Source organism: Amphiprion ocellaris, chromosome 10 (genome assembly GCF_022539595.1).
Source record: "Amphiprion ocellaris isolate individual 3 ecotype Okinawa chromosome 10, ASM2253959v1, whole genome shotgun sequence".
Taxonomy (NCBI): Eukaryota; Metazoa; Chordata; class Actinopteri; family Pomacentridae; genus Amphiprion; species Amphiprion ocellaris.
In genome coordinates, this window is record NC_072775.1 from 17455763 (window position 1) to 17479003 (window position 23241).

The 23241-nt window shown below is 41.3% G+C and overlaps 1 protein-coding gene across 1 annotated transcript; it reads left to right on the forward strand.

Annotated features, from left to right (window-relative positions):
- Positions 1 to 3231: 3231 nt before the first annotated feature.
- Positions 3232 to 7132, forward strand: tmem275a (transmembrane protein 275a). Its single transcript, XM_023293565.3, has 2 exons — positions 3232 to 3836; positions 4829 to 7132. The coding sequence occupies exon 2, from the start codon at positions 4857 to 4859 to the stop codon at positions 5472 to 5474; it is 618 nt and encodes a 205-aa protein (XP_023149333.1). The 5' UTR covers positions 3232 to 3836; positions 4829 to 4856; the 3' UTR covers positions 5475 to 7132.
- The last annotated feature ends 16109 nt before the right edge of the window (positions 7133 to 23241 follow it).

Genomic DNA, 23241 nt, shown 5'->3' on the forward strand with positions numbered 1-23241 from the left:
GTCTATTTGTCATGAGCAAAACAATTAGAAAATACATGCATATGTACACACACAGGTGCTCACAGTGGCCACATCTACATCAATGGCTCCATCTATTGCATGCTCACAGGAACCGGCACCCCCGCCGCGAAACATAATACATTGATATTCAGGACAGCACAAGGAGAATGGCTGCTGCGTGGAGAACGGCGTGGGGAAGAACGCCGTGGCCTGACAAAAAGCATCACGTGCTGTGAGGCTGAATAATGCCAGGCTGTGTTGATGAGTGTCAGCAACAGGAGTCCGAGGAGTCTGCGGTGCCTTGATGACAACCAGCAGCTTGACTGTCAGGCCTCAAATCACAATGGCTCACCAACAATCCCTCTGTGTCTGCATGAGGTTAAACAATGGAGGGACACACAATAAATGCTGACTATACATTACGCACAATATGTTGAGGTAAATACACGTCTATATATTTACGGAAAATAGCCTGAAAGAAAGCCAGAAGGTGTAAACTACTTTACCCTCCATACACCACACTCTCATATCCAGCTACAGGAAGAAAACAATATGTGGACCTTGAGTTAAGATTGCTTGGTTAAAATGTTTCCAAAGTTAGTAGTTTTTTGTACCATTTTCTATGCAAACTTGCTGCTGTGAAGTCATGACTCTTTTATTACAAACTGAATAATGACAAGGCTTGTCACAGTTATCACTAAATCAACTGATCGCAGTTATATGAGTCGTCCATGAAAATTTTTCGGAATTGTGAAGATCCTTTCCATTCACCTGTATAAAACAGCTGGATGAAGCTAATGGAAATGTTCTGTTTCAGTCACTATTTCAACCTAGCTTTCCCCTTCTTGTGCTATGGTTTAATGGCAACAGCTGTTTGTCTCAAGGCGCTTCATTCCTTGTATTCGACCAATTGCATTTTGATGAGCATCTGTTGACGTTTTGGGTTTAAACCAAACAAAAAAATAACTTAGAGGAGGCAAGTTGTCAGATTTGCAGCAAAAAATTGCGGGTCAAAGAGAAGCAGAGCAAAAAAGACAATTAAATTGTTACTCACAACTGTTTGTATAACAATTAACCATCAGCTAAAATATCATGACAGCAACAGTCCTACTAATGACTTGACAATTAATGACTAAACAGGCAAAGAAAATTTTAAACTTGTCTTATTAATGATTATGCTTTTATAATGCCCATTAATTAAGCCATTAGTTACAGCTTCTGGGGCCTTTAGAAAGAATATAGAAAGTGAGATTTCATATTAATCACTATCATGAAAGTATTAGTAGGCAGTAGTCAATGATTGTTCATAAAATAAGTAAATAAAATGATTGTTAAAGACACAGTATGTAGTTTCTGCCACTAGGGGTCTCTCAATCAAAACAATAATAAAATGTAGTTCATTGATGATCATTAGATTGATCATTAGAGTTGTAATCTTCAGCAGCAGTGCTGATTTAGTCACATACACTCACATTGTGTCATTTCATTGTAACAAAATAGCTGTAAGTAACAGACATACAGTTAACATACTGTTAACTGCTGATTAACCTTTAAATGAGCAGACTACCCATGCAGCCACTGTAGCCAATGTTATGTTGTGGAGATTTCAGTTGTGGAATAACCTAAAGCTGTTATCTGAGCTCAGAATAATCAGAACATAATCAGGATCCTTGAGTAACACTAGCCATAGAATGAGAAAAACAACAGAGTGAGTATTTGGATGATGTTCATTTTGTCGTTAATTATCATAGGATAACGTTATTTTTTATACCGACAAATCAAAGTAAAGACGGTTTTTTACCTTAGCTGACATGTTTCGACTGCAACTGTATACTTCTTCAGAGCGTCATCCCGGGCGAGCTGCTCCATGAACCGGGACGAGGGGGACTACACCCTCTAATACATGGGACTCCATCCTCCAGAGACCACCTGACGGCGGGGGGCGTGGCCTATCTGACAGATTCTGACAGATCTGTCAGACCGGTCACCTGATAAAAAGGACACGTCAGCACACGTCAGATGACGCTCTGAAGAAGACTGCAGTTGCAGTTGAAACATGTCAGCTAAGGTAAAAAAAAAACATCTTTGATTTGTCGGTATAAAAAAAATAAAGTTATCCAACACAGTGGGTAATTACCGTGTTCACCTATGTCTTCTTCCCTCTGCAGACTCTGAGGTATCGTCCATTTTATGTCATGTTCACAGCTACAAAAGGTAAAGTCACGTAACCATTATTTATTGAGCGCATTAAAAACAGCAGACTTTGATCCAATTAAACCAACAAATCTAAATATAAAGATTAAGACCCTGGTGAGTTGTGCCTTGATTCTCGCATCATTACGGTGTTTGAGGTCTTTGTGTCAGCAAAATGGGCACTATACCAGGCTATCATGGTGAAAAGGGGTTGCCCGTTCTCAATTTACCAATCAGTCTGCATTCCAACACTCAGCTGTGGTCATGAGCTCTGCATAGTGACTGAAAGCATGACGCCCTGAAACTAGTTTCCTCTGTAGGGTGGCTGAGCTCAGCCTTAGACATATGGTGAGAAGCTCAGACAGGTCAAAGTAGAGTCACTGCTCCTTCATACCGAAAGCTGTCAGCTGAGGTTTGTTCGTCTGATTTGGGTTTTTCCTGGGTGCCCTCCTTTGGATGATATCCAGGCGGGTTCAACTGGAAGGAGACCCCAAGGTAGACCCAGAACTCAAGTAGAGTATGTACCTCATCTGGCCTGGGAATGCCTTAGGGTTGCAGGACGAAATAGACCTGTTCCATTTTTGGTTAATATGTGTGATTAAGGACTATTTAGTTGTTCCATTTTGTTATTTGCCTAATATATAATAATACGACTTTTAGTTTGAAACAAGTTTTTGACAGCTGTCTAAAACATTTGTGTTTTCTTGTTTTTGTGACAGAAGGTCAAATAAATACATTTGTTAAGCACTGTACATCTCTCTCTCTCTCTCTCTCTCTCTCTCTCTCTCTATATATATATATATATATATATATATATATAAAAAACAGCCAATCAAAAATGTTCGACACAAGAAGAGTTGATTGATTTTCAATTTTTTTGAGAATTAGAATAATAATATAAAGATTACATATATATATATATATATATATACATACATACATACATACATACATACATACATACATACATACATACATACATACATATACATATATACATACATACAGTGGATACAATGGTTTAGCTGCAACAAGTAAAGGCTGCAGGCACAGAGCAACAGCTTTCACCTTCATCACCTCCTTCACATACACTAGTGGGCTGAACGCTGCTGAGGATGGATCGCCGAGGAGGAGGAGGCTGAGAGACAGTCGCATCCAGCGGTCCACAGAGGAGGGAAGATGCTCTGTGCGCCACATCAGATATGAACTAATGAAATATGACAACTTCAGACCGACAGATGCCGGACAGATGGCTCTCATCCATCGGCTGCTTCCCTCCATCTCCCTCGCAGGGTGACCTCTCAGGTGTTCCGTGCGTCTCGGTCCTCATCAGGAGCGACGCGCCGTGCTGCATCTGCGTGACCACTCCGAAGAAATGCGATCTCACCTAAGTGATCTTCTGTCTGCCGTCGGATTTTGCGCTCATCAGCAGGTCGAGTCTCCTTTGCTTGTGTTTCCTGAGCCTCTGACTGCATGGCTTTCTTGACTTGTGCCCTCAGGACTGTGAAGCAGGATGAAAAGCCTTCGTGTGTTTATGCGTCCTCGCAACCTCTCACTAATTGCAGCCCGTAATTAGAGCGGGAATCGTGGTGAAAATCTCCTGATTAAACGATGGAAAGACCTTCTGTGTATCGACATAAAGGGTAAGGTGATTTTTTTTTTTTTTTTTTTTTTATGGTGTAGTTTCACAGGAACGCAACATATCAGTGCAGCAAACGTGCATTTCAATGTGTTCCCAGCAAAGCCCAGCACATACCAACTGGCTGTAATGTATTTAAATCCAGAATCGTAGGTTTATTGACAAAGATTTCAGCAAAAACCATTTTCTTACATCTTCTCTCATCATCTATATGCTCTTGAACATGTGAATGCTTAAATAATTTGATTGCAACTAATCCTTCAGATTCCTGGCCTAGTTGGCATGACTGAAGCAGCTGTACTGCCACTGAACACATTTAACTTCACAGATCAAGAGAAAGAAAATAGTGATACTGATCAGACATGCTCAATTATCAAGTGGCATTGAGGAAAAAAAAATGGTGAGGCTAGATTCACAGGATGCAATGCATCCCATTTATACTTATCATTTAATTAATCAAATTCCTCCTGAATGGTCCCTCCAGTGTTTCTCAGCTGTTGTTTAAATCAGTGTTTAATTCAATTTGTTGTCTTTTTATGTGTTTGTGAATTAAATTACACGCTCAGCACTTCTTTTATGTGTTATCTTAGAAAGAAGAGTTCAGAAATTCTATTTAGAAGCATATTGGAATTTAGATTTTTTTTTTTTTAAAGATTTCAGTGCACAGTATTGAACAGTATTTCCAGCTGTCATATCAGATCAGGTGTTTGAAGCTGCAGGAGTCACCAATAAACAACCACCGTAACGTTAGCACCACTACAGTACACAGTAGCCAGATATTTACTGGTGTATGGTTTTCAGCTGTTCCTTCCACGTGTGATTTAGAGGAGGAGCAGTGATGAATGGTCAGCTCATTGATCACCCCATACTCTGTCAGGGAGGACACCTCACTGAGCCCACAGAGATTATTAGACATTAACACCAGCGCACAGAGCAGGAGCAGTGAGTAATAAGTGCACAAGTTCATTGTCTTTTATTTTGTGTATCTATAAAAAGATAGAAGAGAGAGTCTGGAGGCGAGGACATGGTCATCACTGATAGAAACAACGGCACCCCTGTGCCTATAAAGGAGCCCCAGAAGAAGAAGAGGAAGTCGCGCCCTCATGGCCTGCCCTCTCCGGCACTCTGCTGTGCCTGCGGCCTGTGCATCATGCTGGCTGGACTCAACATCACCCTGGTGGGAGCATTCGCCTTCAGCACAGTGTTGCCTTCTGCCAACCCCCCCATCATCATCGGACCCATCCTGCTGCTGGTGGCCTTCACCTTCTTCGGGGCCTGTTGCGTGTGCAGCCGCCTGCCTCCTCCCCACAGCTCCCGGAGGTCTCAGGTGGGTGGCAGGGGCACTGGGTTGATGGGACATGGCGGCCTTGTTGGAGGGGCAGCGTTTGAAATCGAGACCAGCGAGCACACGTTGCAGGACACTACAGCCGTGCAGCTGAGCCCCACATCCTCTCCTGGGTCATCTCGGGCCTCCAGCCCAGAAAAGGAGGCTCCTGACGCAGCCCTGCCAGGACCTTGCAAGCTCTTCACCATGGAGACCAACGGCCCTTCTTGTGTTTCCGCCACCGCAGTCTATTCAGCCTCTGCAGCAGCAGGAGGAGAGGTGAGGCTCAACCTGCCACGTGAAGAAGTGGTCGCCTAGCAGGGCAGAAACTCCTCCAAGGCCGGAGTGCTGGCAGTGTAAATATCCTCCTGGGTCGAGGCCATGCTGGGTGTGATAATGTCCTCTACGTTGTGCCATATCTCTGGTTGTGAGAAGTTGTCAAGAGTATGCTTTTGATTTCTCTTGCTGTGCCAACTGGTAATTAGCATGCCAAGTTAATGAGACATCCAAGTATTTGTGGATCATAGGTTTTGGAATTCAAATTCCTACCTCTCTTGTGCTGTTTCCTTACAGGTCTCTGTTTTTACTGTGGGGCATTATGAACAGTTTTCATGTAAAAATCAAAGTGTCTGAGACCATAAACATTTATCTTTCACTGTTACTCGGGTTTAGTGGAAACCTCAGCCGTCAACAGTGATTTCAGAGGGCTCAACAGAAAATTTTGATCATTTATTTGTTCTGAAAACTTTAAAGATTACATGTGAGAGGTCAGTAGTGAAACAAAGAGGTGAGCTGCACAGGACATTTGGCATTTTGTGTGCCCTGCCCAGTGCTGAACTTGTTTTGTGGACATAACATATCGGAGGTTACGGGGGTCCCAAAGCAATATTCTCTCACCTGAGATTAAAATCTTGGCACAAGTAAGTGATTACAAACACTACAGCCAAATAACACATTTGCAGCACATTTACATTTAACAGTGTTGGTTTGTGGAAGCATTTTTCTTATAGACACTGTGAATATTATATTTCTCTTTGCAGTCTTGACACTTTCTGATTTCATGTGTACATTTTGATTGAGGACACTTGCAACTTAATCCACAGTTTTAAGGCCATATTCATTTTGTTTTTTTCAGTAATACAATATAATGCAGTTTAGGTGATTCTTTTCTCATGCTGAATTTGAATTTACAGCAGGACTCAAACAAAAGAATGAATTTCACAGCAAACATTTACCTCTAACGGCCCCAATATTTTAAACATTGGAAAGCCAAGAAGTTTAACACAGTTTAAATGTTAAGATTACAAAAAAAAAACAAAAACTATTTGTTCCCCATCACTGTGATGTCTGCTTGCCAGTTATAAACCTGACTGGTCAAAAGAGACATTCAAATGCTTGATTTCCTTTCATGGAAAGTTGCCTTAGACTGAGATATCAGGATTAAACTAATGAGGGCTATATAAAAGTGCACAATTGCAGTTTTCTTTAGAAAGCCTTTTGTTTGGCTCTGGATTTCTATTCCATATTGTTAGGAAAGCCTCAACAGGTTTTTGTGCATGCAAGTGGCGTAACTGTTTCATCTCAGTAACATGTACAGTATGTAGTAGCAGGAGAGTAAACGCCTGCATACAGACACACAACCACTGACCACAGCATTCCATTATACACTATTAACTGAAATTATTTGTGGTACAGTTCCTCAGAAAGACCATTTTCTTCTGTCTAAGCTCTCTCTCATGCCAAATTCGAGTGCTGAGCTGAATTTTGCATGTTCAGAAAACTGAGTAATGGAAATGCAAACACCCTGTTGTGAACTGTTGGTGTATCGTCTGTGTATTTTCATTTGTGTAGCACTTCTACAAAATCTCAGAAAAAAAAATCATGTAAAGGATAGAATATTTTTGTGAAGATTCTAATTAAAAAGAACCAATCCAAATGTGAATCCCGCAAAAGATACAAATAAAAAGCCTCTTTCAGAAGAACGTGAGGTTGCTGCTTATGTGTGTCTTGCATGTCACCATGTACTTGTTACACTGCATTTAGCGTCATCATGGAGGAAAATGACATCTGGACTTGTCATATAATAACATTTCTAGTGAGAATTCAGTGGGATCCTGTAGGAGAACAGTCATTTTTGAGTCATGGTGATCTGTAAATCCCTTATTTATTCCAAGAGTGAGCAGTTAGCAGGAAAACTTCAAGACATAAAATATAAATGGTTTGCCAAATGCTCACAAAAGAGCTTGCTGGCAATTCCTCCTTGTACCATTACAGATTAATCTGCTGATCGTATTTCTGAAAAGGTGTTTGGATTATTGAAAATCAGAAAATAGAGAAGAATGTCTGTCACAGTTTCTTAAATAACCCCAAATTTGTCTTAAGATTGCTTGTTTTTTCAAACATCATACCAAAACTCAAAAGATATTCACTTTATTGTATTGTATTGTATTTATAAAGCACTCAAATGTTTTAAATAATATTTATTCCTCTGTCAGTCGACTAACAGATTAATCAGTTGAGTGTTACAGTTCTTTTCACGCCACCTCCAAGGCAGGCTGGCTGAGAATCTGCCACGAAGAACAAGAAATGTAACCTCATCCCTTAACACATAACATCAAGATGGCCTTGAGTAAAGAACTCAATATGAGCACCATCTGGCTCCTCCACCAAGTGTTTCTATGTGATGACAAGGTTGTTGCCACTGGAGGGAGCTAGAGGAGCATTTTTGGGTGTCAGTAAAGTTACATAAAATGTGGCTGCTGTTTAAAACCAATCCTATAGATGTCATTAGATCCTAACAATAATCTGTTGGCCATTGTTGGGGCTGTCAGAGAACCAGCAGACTATATCTGAGGGGAATTTGGTGACATTGCAAACTGCATATAGATTATTGGCGTGCAAGATCGCTGTTCTCATAAAACAGCTCTTGCTTGTATAAATTTGCAAGATTAAAGTGCCTGAAGCCTCAGTCAGGTCTCTTATCACTGATAGCACTAATTACAGTAGTGACGTTTGGGATATCCATGATGCTAAAGGTCCCTTGTGTGCAGTGACAAAGGCACAGATCTGGGGTGCCCTACTTTTTGAGGCAGCCCACAGATGACAAAATGGACCGAGGATCTTTTTCTCAGGCTGCAAAATCTACTGAATTTTTGATTGAGGATTACATTTAAAGTGAGTTTTACATCCACAGAGTCTTGGCTGGCAGAACTATTAATGAAAACCTGCAGGGATTTAGAAGCGCTGGTTTAAAAATCCTGTTTGTTTTTTCTAATACATAAAAACAACAAGATTGGGTCTGACCTATTTTTCTATCGCACTCAAAATGCATTTTCACATACGTTTATAGAGATGATGAGGTAAAGAAGGGTTTGTAAGAGTTTGAAGCAGCAGATGGCGGGTTGAGACTGGTCACTGGTACTGGATGAGCCAGGAGGGGAACTCAGCCAAAACACTGAGGCTGTCATGTATCCACTGCAGATAACGGGATTCTCTGTGATTAAACCTGCACCAGAACAGTTCATATTTTGGAAAAACATGAAAACTACGGAACAGTTGCCATCAACCCATCTCTCGCCTTCCCCTCCTTACATCTGCTGCCAGGTTTATGCTGCATCACACAAAGTGTTTCCCATGAGGCTGCCGTCAAACACGCTGCCACTTCCTGGATCTTCTGCGTCTTGGCCTTGAATGAAGAGGCTTGTAAAACAAATTAAATGCTTAGCTGCCTCTGGGCTGGAAGATTTACTGCCTTTTGGATGTGAACGGGTTTGTGCCGAAGCTGCGGTCTGAGCAGAATATTTACATGTTTATGGTCTTGGTGAGCAAGGTTCAGGGAGAGGGGTCATGGTTAACCGTTGCAGTTTAGCTTACTTGTCACAAAAAAAAGGAACAAATGGATGTCACCCATCGACCCTTGAACCTCAATGTCTCCCTCTGACCACATGCTGCTTTTATAATCCATTTTATAAGCACGTAAAATGGATAAAGCTGTGATTTGCTCAAGACACGTCTCCTTTGCCCACTTTCTCCTGACCTTTCCATTCCTTATAGCAACAGCTGTTTTAGTGTCACAGTACAAAAATACACACTTCCTTATTGCTAGAATCAAAGTTGGATTACTTATTTGGCATGACTGCTTCAACCCAAATGATGGGTAATGATAAGCACTTTGAGCAGACACACTGTCTAGGCTTTTGACATGGATTTCTTTTTTTTTTTTTTTTTATATCACAGCAGCTATCCAGAGTAACCTGTGACTGCAAAATGCTGCCCTTTATTGTTCTGCCAACAACAAGAACAGAGCATTTTGTTTAATGTCTGTCAGAAAATTGAAGGGGGAAACATTAAAAGGCACACAGACATGCTGCAAACACGGAGCAGTAGTGGTTGACACAACCACTTTGTCTTCTCCTAACACTTTATTTGCATCTTGCACCCATATTGATGAATTGTGAGAATACTTCCAATGTCAGCAATCTTCCTGCAGCACCACTGTGCATTACAAATCCCCTGACAACGCTGTTGGAAAGTCCAATACTATGCACGTACAGATAACAGACTGTAACATCACTCTTCACACAGAAATTGAGCTGCAGTAATGACTGATTGTCTGTGATGCTAAGATGACAAGTGGGAAGGTCTGGAAATTGGGGAGGCGACTGCACGCCACTGACCTCAGATGCGGCCACCACTATGACTTCTTCTTTGCCATGACATGATGCTGCACACTGACAAAACAGCAGCCGCACACACTCACACCTGCAATCACAAGAATCCCATCCGCTCTGAACCGGAGTGTGGCGGATCCCGACGCTCTGTTCATGTGTTCGTGTATGGATGCACTTGTGTGTGAGAACGCTCAGCTGAATGAGTCGGCAGAGGAGGGGGATGGAGGGTGTAATCAAGCTGAAAAGATTAGGGGAAGACGAGCTGCTGAGGATCTATGAGAACAGACACTGGTTATATAACCCTAACCCAGTTCACTCCGCTTCCAAAGACAGACTGGGAGGGAGCAGAATGAGGATTTAGAGAATTGGGATGAATCCTTATGTTTGGGCTAAAACGAACCAGGCCATTGGTTATCTGCATTCAGGTGACAATAGGTATCAGATTCTTATTCCCACATTGTTTCTCCAGGTCATCAGGGAGCTTACAGATAACCCTGTCAGAGCATACAGCACTGACGTGTTTACTGCAAGAGAAAATGCTGATGATCTGACTGTTATTGACTGTGTGTTCACCTTTGGTTGTTCCATCATTGCATTCCTCAACCCTGCAAGCACAGTGTTTATTTAAGATTGGGCTCCGAGTACCTTTGAACACATGATTTAATCACAAAACATATCAGACCATTGCTGATAGGGGTGTTTTGGTCCTCCAGGTGTTCTGTATGGGAGGGCTGCGTGACTGTTGGGCTGTTTCAGCTGGTCTCAATGACAGAAACAGTCTGAGGGCAACACAGAGAAAAAAAGCCCCTCGCAGATCAGGGGTAAAGATAAAGCGGATTTTGATCAAAACCAGCGAGGGTCCTAATAGCAATGCTGCAGTGCTCTGCATACCAATGACTGCCCACAATAGTTCCCCTTAACGTTCTTAACTCCTCCATTCACCCTCAGTAAATGGCAGCATATTGAAGTGGCCAGCCTGTTGCATAACCAGGCTTTACACAAATCTATATGTGGACTCTGTAAGAAGGGAGTCGTGCACAGCGAGAGGACCCCAGTGCAGTTCTGGGAAAATGTAAAAGGACAAAAAACAAATAACAGGGGGACCACCAGGCTTGGTGTGAAAAGCATCAATGCACATGCAGTGAGATCAATCACCCTTTGCTATATTTGAGCCATTAACAGAGCAAATCAATGCTGCTTTCAGTTGCTTCAGTCTAGCTCATGTACATGCAACTTTTAGTTCACCTTCAACTCTGCTCAGGGTCTTTGACCCTTTCTCTGAATGTTCTAATTTAGCAGTTGCTCCACTGTTTAACCAAATAGACCAATGGACTGAAAATAGAGCGGTACTTAAATGTGACTGCCTGTCAAATATTCAACTTGCGAGTCCAGCCAACTAAAATGAGTGGGCTGTGCAGCAGACCTTTACAATGAACCATGGCATGAAGACTACCAGGAATGCTACAACCCAGGTGTTTTGTCAGGACACGGACACTGAGTGCAGTGATTGTTTATGCATTATATTTGATGAGACAGCTGCATGCTCTGGTTACAGAAACAAATAAGCCAACTGAATACTGTACTGGGATGTCCTGGGGTGCCAGTGGGATGGTAAACAAGATGTGGTACCACTTGATTCCAGCAGAGGCCCCCGTTTTTCAAAGGAATCCAGGAACAATGAATGATGATAAACATTTCTACACAGCAGACTGCCTCAGACCGGTTTCTGTGCTCCACATTTAAGGGAAGCTGTCATACTCTGTAAATCAACACGAGACTGATGTCAGCTTTTTCTGTGCCATTTTTTTTTCGTTGACTGCCCCTCAGTCAGAAGGACCGGTTACCTGCCGATCCTTTATGAGGTGAAAAAGTGAATGATCTTCGATTGTTTTATGTGCAGTAGTTGAACTTGCAGAAAGGGAACTCCCATGATGTGCAGTAAATGCAATCTTATGGCAGTGCAAATAGCTACTTGTACCTTTATCTCAGCACACTGTTACGTCTGCTTTTGTGGCATTGTAATGCTATGATCATAGTCTGCCATGTGGGTTATTTCACTGGAAGAAGGATGAGACGCAGTTTTCTGCTTACCCATGCGCTGTCTAGTTCACCACTTAAATATATATTGCATGAAATAATAATGATATGATCAGTAAGAGGAGACAGTTGGGGAATGACCCTTGTTTAAATTAAAGGCCTCATCTCCCTGTGTGCCATACGCAGCGTATCGGGTAGTCTTCGTTAAATAAATAACGACTTGCTGATCTCTGAAACAAATGGGAGAATGCCCACCACATGACGCACTACCATCTGCCACCAAAGTGAGAGAAAGTCCTATTCCTGCAGGAAGAAAAGGCCTGATTTAGTAGTTTGCTGGTATTTGTAGACATTGGCCACCTGTGGAAGGACAGGAAGCCCTTCTCACTGTGTGTTCGACAGGCTGGTTTCTCGAGCAGAGAATCAACTTGCCATGGCAGCGGCTATCGGCACACACGGCACTGTGGGGGTGGCCGGTCGATGTCAGCACTCATTACCATCCACCGCTTTAACCAAAGCCTCTTCCAGGACTCCTTTAGAAAGAAATAAAAGAGAGATGCTTTACACTTTAATGACTTTCCCACAGTGGCTCTCCAAAACAACAGCTCCCCTTAAATTGCTGTGCACAGGCTGAGACTAGAGGAGAGTCCCCACTGCTCAACAGAGGAAGGGAAATACAGAGTCCACTGTCTGTCCACTCTGCAAGGCCAGCCAGCAAGGGGGGGAATAATCAGATCTTTATGTGGCAAGGGGCCTGCAGGGGACAGCCTTGGTATTGTCCCCACAGTCCTCCCCCTCATCCCGGTTTGATTGTTCTTCTCGATCCAACGCTTGGTCACGTTGAGACACCCCCACAACCCAAACTAGGGTTTCTCCATCTACTTACACCAACAGACTCCGGCCAACTAGACAGTGGACATCTAGTTAAAGCAAACAATTTGTTCTCTCAAATGTAATGTAATTACAGTCTTTTTCCAGGTACTTGTTTGGTTTAGATGTTCCATTAGGACATTTCTAAAAGTAAATATTTAGAAGTGTCATTCGTGTTGTGCTACGATCACGTGAACATTCTTTGATAATGACATTCCGCATTTTTGGACTTGATTGTTGACAGGAGAACAAACATCTCTAAAAGTCTGATACTACTAGTGTAGTCCTGCAAACAGACTAATGTACTATACACATGTACTCTAAGTGCAAACAGGGAGGTAATGTCAACAGCAGTTGTTTCAAACCAACACACAATCCGCATGTCAGCTCTGCAAGATAAATGTAGATTTCAAAGCAAATTACGCAACCACTTGCAGTCTTGGTTCTTTCCTCCGGGGACTTCATGAAAATAGATTATCATTTTGCTGCCATAAATAGGTATTTTTAAACTATTAACACATGAGTCTGTTGACAGTACTCGTGATGACCTTTATTAAAATGTTCCACACTTCTACTAAATTATGCAAAACCTGCCTAAGACTCAGAATCATTTCCATATTTTCAGTAAGATCTGTTAATTCTGAAGAGCTACGAGAACACATACACAATACAGCATATTTACAGTAAACTGAGATAAGGAACTTCTTCAAAATTGAGGCTGAGAGGTCAGTGGGGGAAGAGAGCCTCGTATTTAACTGTTAAGTCCTGATTTGAGATTTAAGTGTTCATATCATTGCACTGATAATGATCTGGAACCAAACTCCACATAGTCATTTCTGTGTCATCAAGGTTTCACAAGTTAAAAATGTTATTTTTAGCCATGACTTTTTGTGAATAATTCTCCCTTTGACTTATTTGTCCTGTCTGCAGCATGTCAGCAAACATGACCCTGTTAAAATGGATTACAGTCAGTAAAGGCATGTGTAATAAAACCTAATCCAGCTGAAGTGTAAATCCTCAGTGAGCCTGCTGTGTGCGTCTGTCTATATTATATTCAATCATGATGTGATCTGTGTAATCCTGTCCTTCAGGACAATACAGTCATGCGATATTCAGTACACTGTACAATACTGACAACTTAAAAATAAAGTGTTGCCTAATGTCAGCTGCCACACCAAGTAGGTCATTTGTGTCGTACTTTTGAATGTGTTATCTAAAAACTTGTGATGGACAGCTGACCTGTCCAACATGTCCTGCTGTCATTTGTCCAGGTCATGCTGGGAGAGGCTCTGCTCTAACCTCAAATATGATCAGATAGGAATAAGACTCAATGACAGTCTGTTTAAACGGTTCTTTTTCTCTTACTTTCATTTATTTCTAGATATTTGGTGATGCTTTTGACATTGCTGTCATTGTTGTAAAGAATATTTACAACTTTAGATGACAAAGCTGGTCCAGACTGAGCCTGTCATGGTTCAGATACAAAGTATAGGATGGAGGATGCGAGTTTGGACAGACCAGGAAGGCGGGGGAAGTTCAGTGATTTTAAATCTGGAAAAACATGATGATGACATTAACAACAAAGGCTTATCGACTCTATCAAAAAGTCAAAAAAGAGCTAGTTGAAAGTCCACTGAAAGTAACACTAATGGGGCAGGTGAAGGGACCACAGTTAGTAAGTTAAGTCCAAAACCAGGCTCAAGTTCAGACATTGACGATGGCTGGCAGAAGACATGGGGATATGAGCGAGTACACTCATACTGAAGGACTGCTGAGATAATGAGACGCAGCTGGGGATAATTCAAACATGTGAACAAATCATCAGGTGACTGTGGGGTTCAGGTGACCAGGATTGGTGGGAAAATGAGAGGGGTAGACAGGTGGTGAATAGTAACGACTGGAATAAAGCTTATGTAGACATTTTGACTGGTTTCATCAGGAGATGCACATTAATACTGGCAACGTTCAGTTTAGGTATACCTCAGTAAGCCCAAAAGGCAGAAAACCAGGACCATGATCTGGCAAACCTATATAGTATGGACTTGGACATCTGTATGGACACCTGTTACTTTCCTGCTTAAACAAATCCAAATATCTGCATCAAAATATGCCCCCCCACAGTATGTTTTTCAGTTTTTCAGCTCTAAATACTGCAAAGATGTTTCATTTCACCACAAATGTACAATTCCTGGTTTAAGGGCTGTTCTAAACAGGCTGTTGTGCTCTGAAAGTGTTTACTTGTCATAATTGCAGTGATGCCATGCCACTATCTCTCAATGATACAGAAATCTTTAACAAATCCATGGATCCAGACTATAAGCCACATCACTGCCAAAATCTAATCACGTTGTCTTTGTGTCATTTCTGACCATCCCTGAAAATGTCATTGTAATCCGTTGGTCCGTTTTTGAGTAAAGCTGCAAACATACAAACACACAAACAGACAGACCAACCATCACCGATGGTCACATAAGTCCGCTGTTCCTTGGCAGAGTAATAAAAATGGATTTTAACTATATGGAACTTTTAAAAGCTATTGCTTGGATGCTGTGAAATTGGGTAAAGATACGGTTGATCCCCCACATTATAACTCTGGTGATCTCCAATACTTTTATTTATGTCAAAACATTGGTAAAAACTAATCAGCTGAGCTCTACTTGGTGTTGTCAAGTCAAAGCAAAAACTGAGGTAAATATTCTACAAGTTCAACATCAATATGTTGGTCTTGTCAGTGTGAGTATTTCAGTATGTTAACGTTAACATTTAGGTCAAAGCCCTAACTTGGGTTGACTGTACGCTCATATGGCTATCAAATGTAGGTTACACACACAAACATTACAATAAATGGATTCAGTTTTGCTTTTAGCGCCAAGAAATGCATCTCAAACGCACACAAATTTGCATTTCAGTAATTCTTTGAAGGATTCCTATGACAGTCACTCTCTCAGTGGCTTGGAGGACAAACCATAGCAGGTAAAAAAAAATGATCTTGAGAACTGATAAGTTCAAACCTGAGCAGCAGGTTGTAAAACCAAGGCTCTCGTTTGACCAATTATTGTTCTGCCCCCATTTAAATTAGTTTTCATTACATGACAGTGGTAGGCAGTTACCCACCTGAAGCAGAACAAAAAAATACACTTTTCCTCCTGATCTGATAACCTGTATTCATTTATTGCTGTACAAAGTGAGAGAAAGAAGGAAAGAAAGAATCACATGAAACTGGAAACCGAGCATTAATGTGTGTAACTGAGAAGCTGACAGAAAACGAGTCAAAGTCTATACAGACAGCCCAAATAGACTATTGTTGCAGTACCTGGTCATTCGGAGTTCAAGCTGAGGTGTTATTGCCTGTAACCTACATGATTTGTAGTCTTAAGCATCTAAATGACTATATGACAGACTTTGAGTTGAGTTCACAACTCCAATAAAAGGTTATCAGAATAAGTAGTTCACAGCAAACATTAAAAAAAATGCAAGGAAGCAGCTGTTTCCTCCACTTTCCCTGACTCATGGCATCGTCATTGCTGACTCATGAAGAACAGAGTCATTTCACTGTCTTCATGTCCACATACTGCTTACTTAGAGGTCTGACATTTGACGTGAGAATTTTTCCCCTGACAAGTTCACAATTTTCACTCTACAAAAATAAAGGGAAGAGCAGTGCAACTTTGAATTTCAAATGCTAAATTTGCATTTTTAAAAAAAAAAAAAATCACAATTTAAATTAAAAATTAAATAGATCTCATGGTCCAGTAGACAAGAGTTGGCAACAGGGGATGACTGTAGAACAAGTTGTATAGACTTTAACAAACTGAAAATAGCTTACATGCTGCATAAACATCTAAAATCTTAAACCCCACCTAAGGAATTGGAGTGTGACCACAAGAATTCATCAGTTTATTATTAAATAAAGTCACACAATTTAAACAAGAAACACTGTTCATGTCATTTAATATGCTGAATAATAGTTTTGTAAATGTAGGCTTGAATCATTTCTGTATGTAAACATAGATGAACCTATTGTGAAGTCCCCCATATGTATCCTAAAATGCAGTTTGAAGTTCAGTGTGGGAGTTTTGACTGTTGCCATCTTGGCAGTGCCTGACTCCGCCCAAAGGTCAGTTCATGCTTTTTGTTTCTGCATGTCCACAATGGGGACACTGGCTCGGTGGTTAGCGCTGTTGTCTTGCAGCTAGAAGATCCAAGCCTGGGATCTTTCTGCATACATTCTCTCTGGTTACTCTGGCTTTCTCCCACAGTCCATAAACATGCTCAGGTTAACTGATTATTCTAAATTGTCCGTAGGTGTGAATGTAAGTGTGATTGTTTGTCTCTCTGTGACCCTGTGATAGACTGGTGACCTGTCCAGTGTGTCCCCTGCCTTCGCCCTAAGTCAGCTGGGATAGACTCCAGCCGCTCCGGGACCCTAATGAAGATAGATAATGCATGCATGGATGGATGTCCACAATGGTCTGCGAGGATATGCATTATAATACAAATTTCTTTATCTCTCCAAGATCATGAAGGTCTCCTCTGCGCACATCTTTATGCAGCCCAAAATCTGTGACCAGGTGCAGTATAAGTGCACAGACAGGAAATGTATCAGGAAACAAATTGTGCTCAGAATACCTGCTTGTTTCATGGAGTGTATGTATGAGCAGATTCCATGTTTCTCTAATCATTAAGTGAGTTGTAATGGAAGCCATTGCACTCAGACTTTGGAGGTGCTTCGATTTGAACATGCTTTCCATGGAACATGCCCAAACACACTGGAACGTTCTAAGATTCTCCAGAAATCCTGCACTATGTACGGCCATCGTCCTCAGTGACCGTCTGCACAACCAATGTGTATTTTTGTGTGAACCTTAGGGTGTACATGTCTGCTGTCTGCTTTCAAAGACTGCGTCAGTCTGCACATGGAGATGCAGAAGTCAGAAACGGCCTGAACTCCCGACTGATCAAAAAATTAGCAAAGAGGTGTAGACTGAGTGGAGCTGAGGTCATGAGCAAACATCCAAGCATTCCCCTTACAGGTATCTGGATGTTCCACACGGTTCTGCTGTTTTGGGCTCATAGAGTTCATTGTGTCCTTTTCAGTCAAGCTGGTACAGAACATGTGTGACTTCTGCTGTCTGTGCCGACTGACCTGTTGGCTCTCTGTGATATTGTCTTAGATGTAAAGACATAAGGTAAAGAGTGATTTTGGTGGACTTAAGTGTATGTTTTACAGCTGCTGTGTTTCCAATAACTCTGTTTTGGGGGAAAAAAATGCTTTTTGGGGCAAAGTTTGACCACTTATTACGTTTCCCAGAGTTTAAGCCAAAGCAAATATTTAAAAGCATGACCCCCTTTCAGTCATGAAAGTCAAATCAAAAAGACAAAACATAGATGAAATATAAACCATATATTGGTGAAGCATCAGCAAATGGAACACACACATAATGAGTTGTTTCATACCATGTACAGATGAATCCTACTATGAAACTATTTTGAAATGCATTCATTTAGACAGAAATTATGTGTTATATAGTCAAAACACTTCTCCATCCGAAATACAGCATTGAGAATACATTTTATCTTTATTTGAACAGCTGATACAGAAAGATTAAATAAAACACCTCAGTAAAGTACCGTTTTTCACAACTTATTTAACTGCAGAAAGCTCCACCTTTCATGTAATTTCTTCATTTGGATTGAACGCTTTCCCTCTCAGCTGATTTCGTAGGCTTTGTGGGTTGCCAGGATAACTGTGCCCGGTGTCAGTGTCTCTTACCGGGTGATTGGCATATGGTAGACCATGTGACCCAGCCAGCATGACAGTGAGATCAGCGTAATCAAGAAGCCATAAAGAGGCTGCTTTCATACAACCAGCCGATGAATGGCGTCTGTCATTTTATCCTCAGATCTGTGGCTCTTCTCATAACATAATACATTACAAGACGGACGGCCTGAAAATAAAGTTCAATTTGTTACGATGTACGAGCAAAGATGAGCAAGGGAGTCACACATGCTGTACCAGAGCTTTGTCACCTTCCTCTGTGCAAAGAAACATTTCAAACAAAGAAATTGTATTGCAGTGTATGGGGATTTTGTGCTTTTTTTTTTGGCATACTTGACTCTGTAGAGTTGCCTTACAGGACAGGAGTTTGCACGGGGATCTAGGGTAGGAGAAGAGCACTTGTCCAACTAGGCAATTCTCAACTGGCTTTAGCTGTTATGAAAGAGGGACACGTACTGACGCCTCTGTGCAACACTGAAGCTTATACAATATATTGATCGCGTGTCGGCATGTGTAGTGAGCTGTTACTACAGGATTTAAATATGCAGTTTATGGTGTTAACGTGCTGCCTGCGCTCTACCTGGTTCAGTGTCTGCCGGTGCAGAGAGTACGGTCAAAGAGGCTTACAGCCATCCACTCCTAATGAGGCTTTGCACACTCTGGGCCCCCCGTCGAGAACAATGACCCAGCTGTGTGCGGCCCTTCTCTCTGGTGTCACACAACAGATGCAAAGCTCTGCTAACAGGTCATTGCAAATGAAATGAGCCGCTTTACGTATATTTCCGAGGTGCTTTGGTCACAGATGAAACACAGTTGCATGTTTTTTAGCCTATTGCACAGACTCAGGAACACACGGTGCTCAGGTGTTTCCCAGACTGCTCATCAAAGGTAAAGGAGAGCAGGACTTGCATAACATTTTGGGACATAATAACGGACAGCATGGCCTCATGTGTTCAGATTTCCTCACTTCTCTGCACATTGCTGCCTATGCAGAATGATTACATTTCAGATTTGTGCAGATCACCACACCAGTTTGCTCGAGTAGGAGGCTTCTTACGTTTGAAGTTTGAAAAGAGGCTTTAACCACTCGCCTAATAATGGAGCCATTGAGATCCGATGGAGCTTTCGGACAAACTGAACTCGCTATGAATAAACAAGCCCCTCTTACATAAACAGCGAGCAAGGCCAACTCCAATTATCATACAGCCATGAACAATGGACTTCCGAGCTGAATTTCATGGTGTCAGAATTGGTTTAGTTTTTGTCTTATGATGGATTTAGACATTCATCAACAACATGTTGCAAATTTGGTGCAGTTTGAGACAATCGTAAAAGATGCTAATGTGTGAGGTAAGTAGTATGCCTTTTCATCCACTGCTAAAAAGCAGTAATAGGATTATAAGGCATTTATCTGATTTCAAAGCATTTCCGACTTGAAGGGGTTTTAAGGCACATTTGTGTACCTTCCTGCACCGCTGTACCACCGACTCTCTGCTAATCCTGCTCCTCGGAGCAGGACATCTATAGTCATTCCTCGTGCTGAGTCCAAAAGTTCAAGAGCAAAGTGATTGATTAGGATTCCTATATGGTTATTGCCACTTTTTCCTGCTATTTTGGTCACCTCTCCTTGACCCCATGGCAAGTCAACCAGGGTGCATTCAAACAGTTGATGTCAAAGGTAACTCAGGAGTCACACTACAGAAAACAGTTGTGTTGTTTACGCTCAAATGTTAAAATACAGGGTGCCCATAAAGTCTCTTCATACAATCTCATGAATTTATTACAAAGGCAGCTGATAAGATATCTTAACCAGATTTATTTTATTGTAATCAGTGTTTATTAATGTTTGTAATCACATTGAAGTTGTGTGTTTCAGGTATCCTGTTGGTGAAAGAGGTACTGTTAAATGAAACCCTAAAAAATGGCTACTCCTCAGACCAGTGGATTGGAAGGGATGGACCAGTTCCTTGGCCACCAAGTTCACCAGATATCACTCCCTTGGACTTCTTTCTATGGGGTTATGTTATAGATATTGTGTATAGAACAAAGATATGGGACATTACTGACTTGAAGCAAAAGATTTTTGATGCCATTGCCACTCGAGTTGTGAGTGTGTAGGCTTTTTTTTTTTTTTAAAGTTCCTCTCTACCCTTTGAACTTCTAAAAACTTATCTCTGTACATCAAACTTGCATACGTATAAGTCGCTGCAGCTCGAGCACACCAGCTCACCTCCAGCTTTACTCAAACTCTGCAAAACTATTCTACGCTACACAATGGCCAGTTGTGATATTGGAGCATTTCAGCCACATATTTTAAACATGTAAATGATTATGAAGAAGAATTCTGACACAGAAAGCTTCACCCTGCATGGAGAGAGGATGGTTCCTCAGGTTTGTTACATATGAAACCCTAGAATTCAAAATCCATACTTCTGAGATGTCATTGGTACAATGCAGCTGCAAGGAGGAAATGTTCTGCTTATTTTTTGGACTTGAATGTTATTTTAGGTGTTATGTAACAGTACCTGTCAGTATCATCAGTTACTGGAACAAGAGGAAACAGTTCAACTCAGTTAAAAAGTTCAGTCATTTTCTATAATGTTAACTACAGTCAGTCAGGTGAGTATGATAAACTGTCAGTAAAAGAGAAACTGAAAACCAGGCTGGGTTCATGCATGTACTTTAGGCACTGTTATATAATAGTCTGCTTTACTGTGTGGAATCTCTACTTTAAAAAACTGTGAAGTCCCGGCTCCTTTACAGAAGACAGGTGTCATCGTAAACCTTTAAAGAGATTTTCACTCACAGCTCTGGAAACATAAAGAGACCATTTGTTGTCTTTGTGTTCAAGGTTTAATTGAGATGGCTCAGCTAAATGACGGCGTGGCAGGGAAGGTTGAATAATAGTGCCTTCAGTGTGTAATCTGTGTTGCACCCCAGAGAGGAACAATCAGATGCCTCTAGCTTGACTCTGTTCGGGTCGAGGCGGGTGATGTTACACGAACAGGCCGCTGTGTGCCAGCTAAATGAATTGGGTCCATGCTGAAGGACAATTCCTGTTTTATCCCACTGTCCCTCTTGAGGGCTCCGGTGCCACAATGCACGGCTCTCCACGGATACAGTTCCCACGGTTTGGTGGGCAACCTGGGACACACTGTGAAGTTTGCTGTGTAAGAGAGTACCAGTGTGTGCTTACCTGGCTGTTTGGCATGCGAAGCAACTGATTAAATGACGCTCAAAGAACAGAGACTTTAATGTAAAAAGAAAAAAAGGAGACAATGACATCTTTTAAAAATATGGCACTATGTGACTCATGAAGCTTTGACACATAGAAATGGATGACCCTGATGGCTTGCTATTGTGAAAAGCTGTCTTTGGGGAACCAGAATGACAAAGAAGATGTGAAAATGCTGCAGAGGAAGTTGGACCAGACAAAGAAAAAAAAGAGAAAAAGCACATCCAGTTCAAGGTGTGTGTTTTTCCAGACATGTGATGCCAAGCTGTGGATTTTGAATAAGAGGAATTTCTCTTTAGGCAATTTTGTCTTGGGAGGATTTATAAATCCTTTCATGCTGACTCAGGCAACCTCTTGTTTTAGTTTGAGTCAGTTATTTTTGAACAGAGTTTATAAAATGTAGTGAGTCGATGAATGTTTGCATGAAATTTGATTACATGTTCAGTTCACATCTAAGTTAAAGTAAGTTTCTGGGATATTTTTTAAAATCATGTGTTCAACACTTCCATAAAAAATATCCTAATGTGTGCAGTTTTATCTTCTGGAAATTTTTGGTACAGTTGAGGCACAAAGCAAAACTGCAACATTGAAGCAAACTAATACAAAAGAATCTAATAAAAAATTTTTGATTGTGATCACAGTTTACCAGATAGTAGCTTTCCATGCAGCTTGCCATACTTTCTGGGTCATTATGCAGCGCTATATGCATGATATTCCTGTCGATTCTTTCTGCACTACCCCCTCTCCTCTGGCCACTGGAGGGCAATCCCTAGCTTCAGAGCTCACAATGGTTTTACTGGGTTGTGACTCCCGAGACATCAAGTTGTGCAGTTCAGAGCACAGGTGGTTTAAATACTGAAAAGAGACATATTTTATTAACCAACTTCTTGGAACATTTTAGAAAAGCTGTACTGTGCGTTAAACTTACAGTGAAAGTTTGAATTTTTTTTTTTTTACATTAGCGTCCCCAGAGGTTTATGAGTCACATCACTCACTCTTTTCATTCCATTCATTCCAACGTGACTGTTCTAAAATGGCTCAACACCAAGGATTTTGTTGACATGATATTTGTTCAGTAAACCTTAATTGAACCACTTTTCCATCCAAGAAGTTCTAGAGAAATTGTTTTTTTTGTGTGTCTGTAAAATAAAGGTTAACCCCTGCAGTGTCAGTTTAAGTCTTCTCTCAACTTACAGATACTCATAGACTTTTATACATGTGTGGTAAAGATATGCTACACACTTGTTATCCCAGTCAGGACTGTACACAAACTCACCAAAATGTTTCTGTTATAAACCTTTAGAGATTTTTGCAGGTGGAGATCATGAGCCTGGGGTTGACAGTAACAGAGCCACAGCATTCAGACCAACCAATGCACGGTTATGTACTTAAAATAAAAATCTGTTGAGAGTCATCCTCCTAAAAAGCCATTCAAAAAAGCTCTGAAATTTTCATCAGAAGCTGTGTTGAACTGTATTCATCACCACTGCATTG

Coding starts and splice junctions, on each gene's coding strand:
- tmem275a (XM_023293565.3), top strand. CDS start 4,857: ATGGTCATCACTGATAGAAACAACGGCACCCCTGTGCCTATAAAGGAG.